Below are 15654 nucleotides of genomic sequence, written 5' to 3'. Positions count from 1 at the left end.
CTCCTTCAGCGTCTCTCTCTGCCCTCCTCCTTCAGCGTCTCTCTGCCCTCCTCCTTCAGCGTCTCTCTCTGTCCCCTTCAGCGTCTTTCTCTGCCCCCTTCAGCGTCTCTCTGCCCCCTTCAGCGTCTCTCTGCCCCCTTCAGCGTCTGTCTGTTCCCTTCAGCGTCTCTCTGCCCCCCTCAGCGTCTCTCTGTCCCCCTCAGCGTCTCTGTCCCCCTCAGCGTCTCTGTCCCCCTCAGCGTCTATCTGTCCCCCTCAGCGTCTATCTGTCCCCCTCAGCGTCTATCTGTCCCCCTCAGCGTCTCTCTTTCCCCTTCAGCCTCTCTCTGTCCCCTTCAGCCTCTCTCTGTCCCCTTCAGCCTCTCTCTGTCCCCTTCAGCCTCTCTCTGTCCCCTTCAGCCTCTCTCTGTCCCCTTCAGCGTCTGTCTGCCCCCTTCAGCGTCTGTCTGCCCCCTTCAGCGTCTGTCTGCCCCCTTCAGCGTCTGTCTGTCCCCTTCAGCGTCTCTCTGCCCCCCTCAGCGTCTCTCTGCCCCCTTCAGCGTCTCTCTGCCCCCTTCAGCGTCTATCTGTCCCCTTCAGCCTCTCTCTGTCCCCTTCAGCTTGTCTCTCTGTCCCCTTCAGCGTGTCTCTCAGTGCCCCCCTTCACTCTCCTTTACTTACCTTCTTCCCTGACGTCTTCTCTGCTGCTGCTCACTGAGGCTGCCGGACATGATGAGGTCACGCCCCCGGCAGTCAGTGAAGAGGAGGATCCGGCGCTGGATGATGGGTAAGTTGTTTTTTTTTTTTCTATTTTCTTTTTTTTTTCTAGGCGATCGCGGCAATCCTGTGACAGCGCCGCGGCACCCCAGGGAGCCGCAGCGCACAGTTTGGGAACCGCCGCTCTATACCCTGAAGATTTCCCCTGATCCAGGGACTGGGTCAGGTGTGGCCTTATATAGTGGCTGTCTGTTTAAAAGTGGCTGTTACAGGGCTGTGCCTTCTAATCACAATACCCCCCTTTGTTCTCTGCTGGGATGACTCCAAGGAGCCTGATAGAATATAACTTGAGACAACAGGGACGTACTCAGGTTAATTAAGGGACAAAGACAAGAGGATTAAATTAATAAAAAAAGTCACCTATATAGACTTGGCTTATCCCCTTATCCACATGCAATTAGACACTGCATTTGCACACTGGTGAGTTGGGGAACACTAACAGGGCTATAAAAAGTACATGTTGTTATGCTTCATATTCTGTGAGAAACAAGGGACAGGCTGGTTAAGATGATTTCAAACTAGTTTCATCACAGGGTTGTTAGAGACCAAGGCCACCCTAGCCAGTACAGCATAGATGTGCTTAAATGTTCACAAGGTACAGTATGTTACACAGACAAATGAATTCGTTTTTTTAACATAATACATGTTTTGCAGCATGAAACAGAAATGCTTTACTGACATTTCTGTGCTTGGTAGAGTCAAACAAGAATTATCCGGCTAATATTACAGACTTGTGTCAATCAGTCCTTTTGACTGTTAAACTATGGACACAGTCTGTCTTACTGGTTTAGAAATGCAAGCACTCATGTCAATAAATACAAATATGCTGAGGAAAACTAAAGCTTTGTTGTTAAAATGGCAGCAAATCAGTTATTATGGGGTTACTCTTGTTGTTTCATATAAGATTTAGAGGGAAATGTATTATGCTCCGGTTTTTTCATCTCGCGGGAGATCGGCGACTTTGCATGTAAAATTTAAAATGATTAGTAAGAGTTCGAGCTGTGTAATAAGAAAATGCTTACAACCTTATTTACAGTTGGTACCTGGTCCCATCCCAACTTCATGCAGTCTATCCCAAATCCTCCTAAGCATGCTGATGGAACTACTGTCAAGAAGACACTTTCATTCACATCTGGCGGAGCTGCCCAAACTTATGAGGTTATTGGCAATATTTTCATGAACTAATACAGAAAATAACTGGATCAATATTTCAACACTGTCCCTTATATATTATCACACAGCACCCCCTGGATACCACCAACCACACAACGGCTAATAGGACATATTCTCAATGCAGCAAAATACCCAGTAGTCCGTTACTGGGAAAAAGTAACCCCCCTTTATAACAGCTGGAATCAATAGAATGTAGCAGATATAATAACTTTGAATATATATCAAGTATTTTACACGATTGACCTATCAAATTTCATATTACATAGTCTTCTATCTTATCTACTATGATGCCTCTGATTTAACTTCTAATTTCTCTTAACTAAAGGCCAAATGAGTGAGATTTTTGGAAGAGACGACCTGGATCCCTCCTATCCCGTATCCCCATACTAACATCCCTTCACCCAAACCATCCTCCCCTGTACTTCTTTTCATGCAACACTTAGCAACTGGTAATTGGCCAGTGCTGAACTAAGTCATACCTGACCATAGGTTAAAGCTACAACTTGTTTATAATGGTATTTAGCCGTAATTTATATGTTGTCACTGGTCAGTAAAGTCTACCCTCCCTTTTCTTTATTCTGTATCCTTTCCCACCAAAAATATGTTAATCTTAGAATATTTTTCAATAAAATACATATAAAATAAATGAAAAACATTCTACAATAACGCAGTAGTATATCAGAGGGTGTCACAAGTGATGCATATACAGCTCACCCAGACATCTGTGTACAAGACTGCACCTCATGATTACACAAGCGTCGGTTTGTTTCTTGGGTGTTTCTTTATAGTGTACATAGTATATAAGTATGCTTTAAGTGTGTATGATTCTGTGTCCCTATGTGTGGTGAGAAATTAGAATATAGAAGTCATCTAATAATGTGTTTTGCGCCTGTATGATTGCTTCAAATATAATATAAAAGTCATCTGATAATGTGTATTTTACCTTTAAGAGTGCTTGACATTTGAATTATAGCTTAACCAAAGAAATATTTTTATGTGCTGAAAAACAATAGGCTTTAGTTTTATTAGCAAGTTTCAATGACATGCAAGAACTGCAACTATGATTTGTAACAGTTATGTCCAGTTTCCCAGGACATATAATATCTGTTGATACTGCATTTTTTAATTCACACTTGCGCAGTGCTAAAATGTCTACGTGACTGAAACGTTATATATAGTGGATGATTTGTCTAGATATACTCAGAGCATATACTACAACCTACCTGTGTGTGTGCTTATGTTCTCCGGCCGTGAATGAAGTAAAGAAAGTTTTGTCTGTTTGTGTTCCGCTGGTAATATATTTTCGATTTAGCAGTGGTGTGTTAATATATTGGTATTGTGCATAGGGTTGCCACCTTTTCTGGAATAATACCACCCTCCTAAACCGGTTATGTTTCTGTCATAATAATGAAGTACAAAGTAGTCCCATTTTTGCTGATAACATACCAACCAGCTGGCAACACTAACGGTGCATAATCATTTATGCAATTTCATAATGTGCATTTCCCCAATTTTGCTGAAGCCCTTACAGTATAAAAATCAGAAAGCCAAAAACTGAGAAATAGATCTTATACAGTAGCTCTGTGGGCGTTCACATATTAGGTGGGCTCTGCTGACCCAGAGATAAGGGTGTTACATTTATACGAAGCACTATTACAAGGATTCAAACTCACCTCATACATGATGGTATTAAGATTCTGCTGGCCAACATTGTTCTTATTTTTTCTCCCCTCCCTCTGCTGATCTTTCAAGTCAGTAAGTAGCTTAAATACCTTTAACAAAGAAGATTCATAGATCAAAGAGATGTTCATTCAAATTGTTTTCAATAATCGAAAATGAATGATCTTATCCATCCTACCAATACACATGCTATTCAGTCTAAACACATAACATTTATTAGGACAATAAATACAAAGAGTGAATAATAATGTTTTAACTGCAGACAGATATGTGAACACTGAGCCATGACACTACTAGCTATTTGTTAATAGCAACACGTGTTAATATGAAATTCTATGTTGTCTGCAATTCACAGATGTGTAAAAAAAAAAATATAACAAATAATAACCAGTTATAGTAAAACTCCAAGCTATTGGCACCTATTAACAGCTCCTACTCAGCATACCTCCAAAAAACAAGACCGTACTTTGGACTAGCTCTCAACTGATATCGTTGTCAGGGGAGCATTAAATTATCAGCTCCTAATACTAGGATATTTGTAATGCCAGCTATTCCTGCCATACTATTAGCACAAGATAAAAGTACTCTCACTGAATGGTTACAGAGATTCCAATAAATAAGTGCTTAATATAAATGTAACATGGTTACATCTTTGTAGCAGTTTAAATATAGAGTTTGTGACAACTAGTTTTAATTTAATGTGGTGTGTGTGTGTGTGTATATATAAAATATATCCCTATTTTTCCTTCTACAAATATTACACATTACTGCAGGTATACAAACATGATGTCTCGTTGTTTTTTAGGGAATACAAATATTACACAATACTGTAGGTATACAAACATGATGTCTCTTTGTTTTTTAGGGAGACTGACATTATCTTTATAATATGTGTCACCACTCCCAATAACAAGGTTATAACCTGGTTAAGCAATACACACACAACCTAACCCGGCAGAAAGTTAAACACACCATGTCACAAAAAAGCATTACAATTTATCTGATATAACTTTAGTATAATAGCAGGTCCACACTTTGTTTCCTGCTTGTAAACTCTATTCTCAAAGAGCAATCTGGGAAACAACCATATCCTACGTATATACATGTATACATACCTCATAATTACTTAGCAGTGCTGCGTTTGCATCCTGCCTGAAAAACGATTAAGAAATATTACAGTAAATTACAAATTAAGGCACATTTTAAATGAATCACTGTTACACTATAGGTTTCAAAATATCACAATACATAAGGTTCACCATCAGAATAGGACTTAGGGATATATTTACTAAACTGCGGGTTTGAAAAAGTGGAGATGTTGCCTATAGCAACCAATCAGATTCTAGTTATCATTTATTTAGTACATTTTACAAAATGACAGATAGAAGCTGATTGGTAACACCTCCACATTTTCAAACCCGCAGTTTAGTAAATCTAGCCCTTAGAGTGTAAACTATGAGCCTATCATTACTAGATAATTATAAGATTGTTAGTTTGTACGTGCTGTAATACAGTTACACATATGCTGTATCATATATATCCCTAGATTAAGTTTGCACTATGCTTCACATAATGATCTTACACTTCCATGGCACTGGGTCTCCTGGCGGTCCTACACGCTATTCAGTCCCCCGGAAATTAAGACGGGTACAAAGGTTCCGAATAACGTTCTAGCTCCACTTAATAAAAGACGATTTCTTTAAAATATTATATTATTTCCTCCATTAAGTATCATACTACTTTGAAACTCGAAAGAAATGAACCATTAATATGTATTTCTATCTCACGGATGATTCAGCTCCTAACTAAAACTCACTTGATTGCTTAAATACATCGGTTAGTTAAAGGAGTAATGTATTGTCGGAGTACACTGGAAAATATAAACCGCTAATGAACTACTGATGGATTTGGCTGGGATCTAATCCATGTCTGACAGCTGACAGGTGAGAGTCCTCCCGATGTGCACAGAGCCGCACAAGAAACTAGAGATCTATAATAGAACGCTGAGCACTGTAACACCACATTAGGTTTATTATTAGGATAATAATATATTTTAACACAAGTAGCTGCAGTACCACATACTACGAGTCCCACATAATCAAAGCATGTAGGACACATACACGACAGACTGATCCAGCCACCCTGCTGGCTGTGATTGGTGATATGAATCGGAGGAGGCTGGCTACACGTAACATGACGATTTAGAGGTGTGGTATAATAAGCGTCTGGGCTGAGCTTCACTAGATGCTGTTCAGGTTGGAGGAAGACATCACAGACCAGGTGAGAAACTATGTCTGTGTCACTGTTAGTGCAAATCAGTATCTTTGTATATGTGAACCACACTTTCATACAGTTTCAGGCTGTTTATCATTTTGTAATAGGAATGCTTTGGAAATACTGTCTGTCAGCAAAGTGCCAAATGAACTGTATATTGTCAATTTCAGTCACATTAGCCTGCTGTTGACAGACAATCTTCTGAGACTGAGTATATAGTGATTGTCCAATTATTTCTCTATAAAAGTCATTTTGAAAATATGCAGGTGTACAGAGCAATTCTGTTTCCTTAAATACACCTAATTGTCCAGCTACCCATTCACTTATTGCACGTGTAGTGTTTATCAGGTGTCTCTGTGGTGTGTTTGCATGGTTTTTATTACATTACTCAAAATGCTTGTAGAAATGCACTTTACCTGTAATGTGCACCTAGAAGGTGCAGAGGATGTCCCATTGTAAATTTAGAGCAACAATGGATTAGTGTCACCTCCTGAGCACCCTTAGAATTCAAATTCTTTTTCAGTGTGGAAAATATTGAGTAATTGTAAAACAGAGAGCACCCCCTAAATCAGTGATGGACGTCCTGAAACATTGTGTGGGCATTTGATCTTCAGAAGGACTTCACATTACCCATAATATCAGTAATAAATGAAAACAATACATTTTAAGACAGACACATCTGTAATAACATATCAGCAGGCATACTTGTTGCCCATCACTGCCCTAAATGCACCTTCTCCCACCAGTTATCTCCTTTAAATAATCTTATAATGGAGATAAAAACACCTTTTTATGGACATTCATTTATTTTGCAAGAAACTCCAATCTGCTCATCTCATCAGAAGATGCAAAGTGTTGTATGCTCCCAGATGCCCCAATCTTGGCCTGCAGTGCTTGCATATAAAAATGAGTGGAATTGCGCAAAAATAGACTAGACATCACAAAATGACATTTCTGTAACGTTTTCTTAAATTGCCTTTAGTATTCAAACATGTACCTTTTATGTGTGTGCATATCTGTGAAATTAAAATATGATATATATATATATATATATATATATATATATAAGTTTGTGTACATTTGGAATGTTTTCCATGTTTTTTTCACCATTATCCATATAATTTGTCAGATCTTTGTATTCCTATATTTAATGATTTGTTCCTGTATTAGAATAAATCATCTGTGTTTTCGCAATAGTTTTGGATTTTAAATGCACCTCCTCCAGTCAGTAGCTGATAAGGTTAAAGAGAGATTTCAGAACTTCTTCAAATTTAGTAGTGAAAGTATGAGCACAAGAGAAAAAGGGAGCCTAGGTGACAGACTTGCTGATTGGAATAAAAAGCAACATCACACCAATTTCTTTGGAACAAAGTACATGGCTAGCTGTTACATTAATACACTTAAGTGAGAATCCAATTGGCCACGAATTGTCCATTGATGTGATTTGTCTCTACAGAGAAACATCGCATCAGAGTCTTTACTAAAATCTCAGCAGAGATTTCTGTATTGTATTAGCTGACAATGTGTGCAGCTGGACATGGAGAGGATGTTCAGCAGCTCCTCAGGGCTAATTGAATTCCTGTCTTAGTTAAGGGTTTTGCTCTGTGTGCTAATAATTTTTTTATTAAAAAAAGTGCTTCAGTGTGTGATGAAGCATAAAAAGGGCCCTACAGTAGTGACTTCATGTTTCACATTTAAAATAAACCTGCTTAATTTTTTTTATTTTTTTTTCAGACTTCCATTTGTACAATTGAAGATATCCTAAAATCAACAAAATGACAGCAGAGGTATGTTTTAATTACATGAAAACTGGAAAATGTTGGCTTAGTATAGTTTGATAAAGATGTACAATATCCTTTATTTTAAACTGGGTTCTATGTGACTTTGGATGCATTGACTCCATATACGTAGTAGCCTATCTACATTATTTGTTCATGTTAAAAATGCTGTTGAGTGGTGCAATGATAATACCAAAATATTGATTAGTATATTGATATTGGTGAGTATGTTTTGGGAAAACAATGAACAATGCTGGGTACCTGTCCATTATTGGAGGCATTTTTGATATCCATACATTTAATCTCAACACGGAGATATCCCGCAGCGTGCACACGCTATTTGAGCGGGATCATTTTTTCTTTCAACAAGAAGGAGAGGATTTCCTTTTAGGAACTAGAAGAACTTTCTTCCTCATTCTTGTTTTAATAATTGGCATTCTGCTGGGTGCTTTTTATCATTGAAATCAACGTTATATCTAACCTCATCAGCACAGACTCTGGGACCGCTACTAAGTGCCTGTCTGCATTATAGACAGCCAGACATCCCTGCTTCATGTGAGTAACGGCTACCAATTTCATTTTTGCTTGCATTTTTCATCATCACCAACATTTTTATTTTACAACTCTGGACATTATATTTCCTTACATTTTCTTTTTGCGGTTCATATCAATTGTCATTTCATATTTTAGTAGCTTGCAAGTGCACTCTAACCATATTTGCAATCACACTGAGTTTGTAGTGTTTTTTACCATTATCATTGTTTTCGGCAGTGTCAATTGATGCATGTTAATTGTTTAACACATCTAAGCTGTCTCGTTCCGGCCGGAGCGTATTGTGGACCTATCCATATTAAATTGATATATCTTTCCTTTACAAGCGCCCAGAACCTGACTATTTTTATACGTATCAAACAATGAACAATGCATACAATATGTCAACAGAAAAGAGTGAGTTTTACTTGGTGCAAATGGTTGTAAGTTATCTTCTGCTTTATTCACCACCCATTATTGCCACCAGACTAGGGGAGAGGGCTTTTTTACAAACAGTAAAAAGTTTTGTGGCTGTGAAGCTATAGCCTGAAAAGAGGGTCACGTACCATGGAAAATTGTAATGTTTTTCTCCAAGCTAATCACTTCAGTTATTATACGTACAAAAGCCACTCATTGGTTGCTTCATGTAACATATTAGAAGTAAGTAAACATTTCACCATGCTATCACAATGTCACTAAGGGTCATTAACAAACCTGTAAGACTGCCATGTGCAGCACAAATACACTTTATTTTTTTTTATGATGTAAATGAAATTGCTTTTCTTTGTATGGGTTACAGTGAGGCTTGTTGGATCAAAATGACATTGGTTCAATGGCTGGAGAAGTGTGGTTTCACGGCATTGCTTGCTGAATGTATCCTATTCGCAGTCAATTGCCTCACAATGCGCCCCAAATGCAATAAAGATCATTCATTATTAAAGAATGGATTGCACATGCCAATCTAGTGGTAATATGCGTAAGGAATTCAGAAAATATGGAAACGCCATGCTGTCTGGAAAAGGAAACTCCTCCAAAAAGTGTATGGTGTGACTCCTCCTTCCCTAGGGGTCTCTTCAGCCGAGGAAGTCGTGCTAGCTTGCTGCCATAGGCAGCGTACGCGGGATTTTAAAACATCTGTCAGTAGACAGAGCATTATGGTCAATATGCTGACAGTTCCATGTCGTCAGCAGTGTTGTCCAGGTCAGGCGGTGTATGAATTGGCGGGGAAAGTGGACAGCAAGCAACAGTGGAGTCCTGCTTTGTTTATAGCAGTAGATAATGCAACACAGCTACATTGAGTATGGAGTCTGAACCTGACCCAGAGTAGTCGAAGAGCACGATCTTGGGTAAGTCCCTCGTCAGGGGTTCTATTTTGCTATGTGAGAGTCAGTTAGTGTTTTTCTCTTTTTAGTACCGCTTCTGAGCCTGTCAGTGGAAAGAAGAGGGATAACATTTACATGTGTATTTGAGGAGCATGTGATAAGGAAATAGCTAGGGATCATAAAGAGGCTCTGTGTGATGACTGTATTCCTCAACCTGATGTAAATCCTGTGCAACCTCCTGAACAGTTTTAAGAATTGGTGTATTGGATGAGAAAATCTTCTGTGACAGAAGAAGATTTGTATGCCCTTCAAGGGTTAATAAGATGAAGGTCAAAAATATATGGGGAGCTGGATGATATATCAGGACCCTCGACTTCATGATCTTTAGATTCACTAGTGGAATAGGGGTACTCATATGATAGAAAAGAAGGTGAGCTCAAGAAAGATCTCGGATAATTTAAATAGTACTTCCACTACTTCTATATTAAACACATTAACAAGGCAATGGGGATGCAGGACGTTTCAGTCCTAACTTCGTTACAATGCGCTTTTTTTTGAGGATCAACAGCAGAAGCACAGAGCCTTCTTGGTACATTGTTTAATTAAAGATATGATTGATAAAGAAATTGGAACACTTGGATACACATCCAATCGAAGGAGACAATCGTATGTACCCTATCTAGGATAGTGAAGCTGTGAAGTGGGTTTCAGTGCCTAAAATTGATGCTGCTGTAGTTAATATTTCAGCTAAGGCTACTGTTCCACTGGATGATGGAAGAGATTGAAAGATTCAATGGACAGGAAAATGAAGAAATGTTTTAAGAAACTTCATTTTGCTTCAGGAATGGTAATTAAGACCAGAGTGGTGATAGCCTCAGTCTCCTGGACACTTAGAATGTGGACAGATACTTTGTGGAAGGAGGTCTATAATATAATTAATACAGATTATTTACTCAGAAATATTGAGGACATGAACAAAAGGGTTGATTTATTTTCCATTGCGAGTCATCTTAGGATTCAATTACACTTTGTGCCAGGAGTGTGGCTTCAACAGTGCATTCCTGGGAGGCAAACCCAGGACTCCTCTGACAACCCTTCCTTTTGAATGCACTTTATCTTTTGGCTCACGTTTTGTCCCTTCAAGGGTAAGGAAGAAAGGCAGCTAAAAAATTCCCTATGACTTGGGGTTGGTGCAACCTCCAGCCAGTCTGGTGGGTTGGCAGGATCTAAAACTATGTGGAGGTATGGAAACTTGCCACTCCGGATCGCTGGGTATGGGACATTATTAACAAGGGATACAAAACAGAATTTCAAGAAATACCCAGGAGGAATATTTTTATTTAAAATGACAGTCCGTCTTCCCCAGTGCAGCTGAAAGCATTGCTCAGCAGGTTGTTACTTTAGTTCACATCAGTTAGACATGCCAGTTTTTACTCCAAATTCTACTACAGAATAAGGAGATGTTTGAGCTGTGCTCAACTGAAGAAGACTCAATCTGTTTGTGTGAACAAAGCATTTCTGTATAGAGTTGCAGCATCATATTTTTCTATGGTGTCATTTCCAGTTTACTTCTATACCATTTGGCATGCCTACATCCCCAAGGACCTTTACCAAATTACTAGTCCTACCTAGACTACATTGGGGTGACAGGGAAATTAAACTACATCGTGCAAGACAGAACGGTGAAGAGGAAATGGATGTCCGTTGTCTGGAATCCTTAGGGCACACTCCACAAGGGTCATAGCGACCTCTTGAGCACACAGGGCTCAGGCATAAGTGGACAGTTTCTGGAGAGCACTGTGTGTTCATACCTTCAATAGACATTATGGTCTGGATGTGGTCTCCTTGGCTGATGCCCAGTTCGGAAGGAGAATCCTTCAGGCAGTGGATCAATAAAATTTTTGTATTTGCATTAAAGATTGGTGTTTGGTTACTTATAAGTCCACCTCATGTTGGTATTACTAGGGTACATCTCCATGTAAGTGCTGCCATGGCATCTGAAGGGGAAATAAGAAAATATTATGAATGTTTACTACTAATTTTGTTTCCTTGAAGACTCGATGGCAGCCCCAATATTCCCACATTTTTGTCGGTTTATATTTTTCAGGGAGAACTTCATCATTTATTTATATAGCGCCACTAATTCCGCAGCGCTGTACAGAGAACTCATTCACATCAGTCCCTGCCCCATTGGAGCTTACAGTCTAAATTACCTAACATACACACAGACAGAGAGAGAGACTAGGGTTCATTTTTGATAGCAGCCAATTAACCTACTAGTATGATTTTGGAGTGTGGGAGGAAACCGGAGCACCCGGAGGAAACCCACAAAAACACGGGGAGAACATACAAGCTCCACACAGAAGTTACTCAGACGCCTAGGGAAGAAGTCATACTATATACCTACTGGAGTGTTACGAACTGCCACCACGGCTCATCTCTTTTCACTGAGGACCGCTGTTGCCCTGACAGCTGGGACATCCCTTCCACCCCCACGTCCCAGCTGTTGCCAGAGCAAGAGTCGGGATGCTCTGATGTTCACCACCAAGTCCCATGCAAAAGATCTGACAGTCATGACATGTGCGCAGAGCACCCAGGTTAATCTTGCAGCCTGCTGTGCCTGATTTGGAGGGCTGATGCTCTATGTTCTGATTGGCTGCTTTCACTATTTAAGTCAGGGAGGGCTTGGCCTCCCTGCTGGTTATAGCGTTTTGTGCCTCACATTGCTGACCATCTCCAGTCCTTTGGATACACTGCCTGATTCCTGTTGTGACCCCTGACTTGTTTCTGGACCCTGCTTGAATTTTGATTGCCCCTGACCTTGGCTTTGTTTATTGGATTCTCCCTGCTTGCTATCAACCCTGACCTCTGGCCTGCCCCCATTTATACTGCTTCCTATGGGCCCCTGACCCTTGGACTGATCCTGACTTCATCCTCTGTTTCTGGTTACTGCCTCCTATCTCAGCGCTACAGTACTGCATATAAACTTCTACTAGGCTAGAGTTAATACCTAGGGTCATCCATGTACCTGTGTTATCAGGTGTATATATCCCTCTCTCTGCTGATCTGCATCTGTTCGCAATCATGCACACACTGTACTATCCTAGCTTTCCTTTGTCCCAAACATCACTTCATCCCATCTGTATAGAATAAATAAATGGAGATTGCACTTCCCTTATGAGTTTTGTAATCATATAAGTCATCAAATGTAACTTCTAATATCGTTTAACATTTTACACAAGTTTTTTCTAATGAAGTTTGAAGTTATAACATCAAAAATCTCAATTTATTTGGACATAAGTTACACAAGTTTATATTTACAGTAGCATCACCTGTGTATTATAGATTACAATGCAAAATAAATAAATCGTCTGTAAAGGGAGTTCAGTGTCACCTCTGCAACCTAGCCGCCTAAACCTATGTTGTTGTTTTTCCCACAAATTTAGGCCTGTTGACAAATCAAAATATTTTTTTACCATAAAACACTTTCTCTAAAAAACAATAGCGTCCTTGAAGTCTATTAACATTCCAGGGGGAAAATGTATTAAGTGCCGACTTCTGCAAGTCAGAAAGCACATGTAGCAGTGTGCACTAACACAAAAACTTTACTATTGCCAATTACAATCCCATAATTGGCCACATTCATCAGGGTGCTAACACTTTTTTTTATATTTTTCTCTCTATTCTACATGACTTGAATCCTGGTCAGTTTTTAATACTCATATCTGCATCAGTGCCCAGTATGCCCTGTGACTAGTCTTACACAATAGGTGGTGGTCACTTGATCTGTAATGTTTCTTTGATGTCCTAAATTCATTCAGTGAAGTCTGGTTTTCATTGAACTTACCCAGAGATGTCACTGAAATTTTGCAATAGCACATGATGTTCTGGCTGTGTACCAGATCTCTCAAATTCCAGTACAGAATATTGTCTTTATTTCATGAAAGAAATGAGAAATAATCAGTAGCAAGAATTACGGGTTGTATTTTTATTTTATTTTGTAAAAGAAGCATCCATATGAAATTTGTTGTACAATCCAAAATACAGATGCAGGTGCACAATTTAAAGACTAGGAACTTATAGCTGTCTCTAATTATGCATAAATATGTTAAATTCTGCAGTAATATAATCTCTATAATATGACTTCTAGAATAAACATGAGGTTTTTCGTGCACATTTTGATCAAACTGTAGATGGCCATCTACCACGCCAAGGTGACCTCTTTCAGATGGATACCTACACTAACCGTTTTATAATCTTGTAATATGGGACTTACTACATACATTTAGAAGCACTGAATGATGTATTGGTAGAAACCAGACTGCTCTGATAACTAGGATAGATGAGTGGGGTGCTGGGCCAAAAAGAAGGCACACAGCCTTCAAAATATACACAATTCACCCAAATTTCTAACCATATTAAAGGTGCAACACTGCTGTGACTGATATACTGTGACCGAGTAAGGGGGCCAGGTGTCATCTCCTGGGGTAGATGATGTTTATAGCAGCCAAGAGATTTCACGCAAGTCCAAAGGTTTCATGCAACTGGCCTTATACTACATCAACAATTGGGAGAACAGAAAAATCTGAGCTCGGAGGCACTCCTATATGAACCAGTATATGGACTGAGAATTGAGAATTTTTTAAAAAAAAATTTTGTACAAAATTAAGACTTAATCAATGTGGTAATATCTCTGTCACAAGGCAAAATATTGATTAAAATAATTAAGTAGGAAAACAGTGAATTAAAACCAGAATCTCATAGGGAGTACAAGTTGTTGTCCCCTAATGATCCTATGTGTTCTCTATATAAAGGTGTCTTACATTGATTATTAACCTATATCTGTATAAGTGTTCATAATTGCAGCATATAATTATCATTTTAGCCATATTGTACTTTCTGTATGGCTGCAATTTGACACTAGTTTGTTATATTTAAGACACTTTCTAAGGCTGTTATCACAGCTATTATATTAGCAACCAAATTCTTCTATCAGTCTAATGCTGTGATAATTCACTGGACAGAATAGCTATGTATAAGTGAAACTCCTTCCGTTTCCCCTATTGGCATGAGGATCCTATTCATTGGCTATAACATTTACAGTCAGGTTGTGCTAATAGACTGCTAATGTAATACTTCACAGAGCTTATAGCTGTATTTTCAGGGCATTTCATCCATTTCTCCTATTAACAACAACTGGCCTTAGCAAGTTTTGTTCAGTAAGAGCACAAAAGAAAACTCCAAAATAAACACCTTGCTGTCCAGCTCTAACTAAACACCAGTCACTCCTGACAAACAAACTAAAACAAAGCAAAAAAAAAAAAAAAAAAAAGTTTCAGCATAGTTAACTTCCAGGCAGATATCGGGCTCTCTCTCAGAGACTCTGCAGCCCCTGTCCCCTGGCAGTGACAGAATGACTGACTGAGCTGCCTTCTACCAGCACCACTCAGGTGCAACTCCTGATTACCAGCAGAATAACTGATAACATGGAAGACCTGGTTTATAGGCCTAATGGATGGAGCCCACCCTCACTCTCCATCCATAACCCCAGGACCCTTTTTTCCCGCTCTTCAGCAGGCCTATAGCACCCACACTAAATTTTCCTTGGGTTTTTCAAACAAGTAGGTTAGCAACCTAGGTGAATTATTGTGTATTTTGAGAATGAATTATGAATAAATTAATTTTCAATACTATCATATTGTTGTTTTCCATAGTACAAGCGGTGTTTGTCTTTATTTCAGGGAGCTAAGCTATGGGGTGGCAGATTTGTTGGCAGCATAGACCCCATCATGGAAATGTTCAATTCTTCAGTGTCCTACGATAAGAGGATGTGGTCAGCTGACATCAGAGGAAGTCAGGCATATGTAAAGGCCTTGGAAAAAGCAGGACTAGTGAGCACATCTGAGATGGAACAAATTATCACTGGCCTTGATCAGGTATTGCATTCATATATGGTATTGCGATCATCTTCCTGATTCTAAAACTGGAGTAACAGTTTTACATGGACTGTAGCTGAATATTTTCAGTCATCCAGTTTCCTGGGTACCCAGGGCAAACTGCAATAAAGTGGACCACATCTTCATCATAACTAATAATGCATGATCCAGGGTTGGCAATGACGACATTTTGCATTGTAACAG

At 39.2% G+C, this 15654-nt stretch overlaps 2 protein-coding genes across 5 annotated transcripts in view; one reads left to right on the top strand and one right to left on the bottom strand.

Annotated features, from left to right (window-relative positions):
• CRCP (CGRP receptor component) overlaps positions 1-5731 on the bottom strand; it is a 30413-nt gene extending 24682 nt beyond the window's left edge. Inside the window, exons 1-3 of one of the 2 annotated variants that reach the window (XM_075195033.1) lie at positions 5685-5731; positions 4725-4761; positions 3603-3701 (exon numbers count right to left, since the gene is read on the bottom strand). In XM_075195033.1, the coding sequence (XP_075051134.1) occupies positions 3603-3701; positions 4725-4761; positions 5685-5689 (141 nt within the window). In that variant the 5' untranslated portion in view covers positions 5690-5731. Of the gene's footprint in view, positions 1-3602; positions 3702-4724; positions 4762-5191; positions 5261-5684 lie in introns of those variants that run through there. The other variant, XM_075195031.1, reaches the window with a different exon arrangement.
• Positions 5531-15654, top strand: part of ASL (argininosuccinate lyase) — a 31244-nt gene continuing 21120 nt past the window's right edge. Inside the window, exons 1-3 of one of the 3 annotated variants that reach the window (XM_075195030.1) lie at positions 5531-5552; positions 7618-7670; positions 15256-15450. In XM_075195030.1, coding sequence (XP_075051131.1) covers positions 7659-7670; positions 15256-15450 — 207 coding nt within the window. In that variant the 5' untranslated portion in view covers positions 5531-5552; positions 7618-7658. Of the gene's footprint in view, positions 5553-5798; positions 5890-7231; positions 7255-7617; positions 7671-15255; positions 15451-15654 lie in introns of those variants that run through there. The other 2 variants (XM_075195028.1, XM_075195029.1) reach the window with 2 other exon arrangements.

Source organism: Mixophyes fleayi, chromosome 2 (genome assembly GCF_038048845.1).
Source record: "Mixophyes fleayi isolate aMixFle1 chromosome 2, aMixFle1.hap1, whole genome shotgun sequence".
Taxonomy (NCBI): domain Eukaryota; kingdom Metazoa; phylum Chordata; class Amphibia; order Anura; family Limnodynastidae; genus Mixophyes; species Mixophyes fleayi.
The sequence above is the reverse complement of the archived record's forward strand: the minus strand, read 5'-3'. Positions and strand labels throughout refer to the sequence as shown.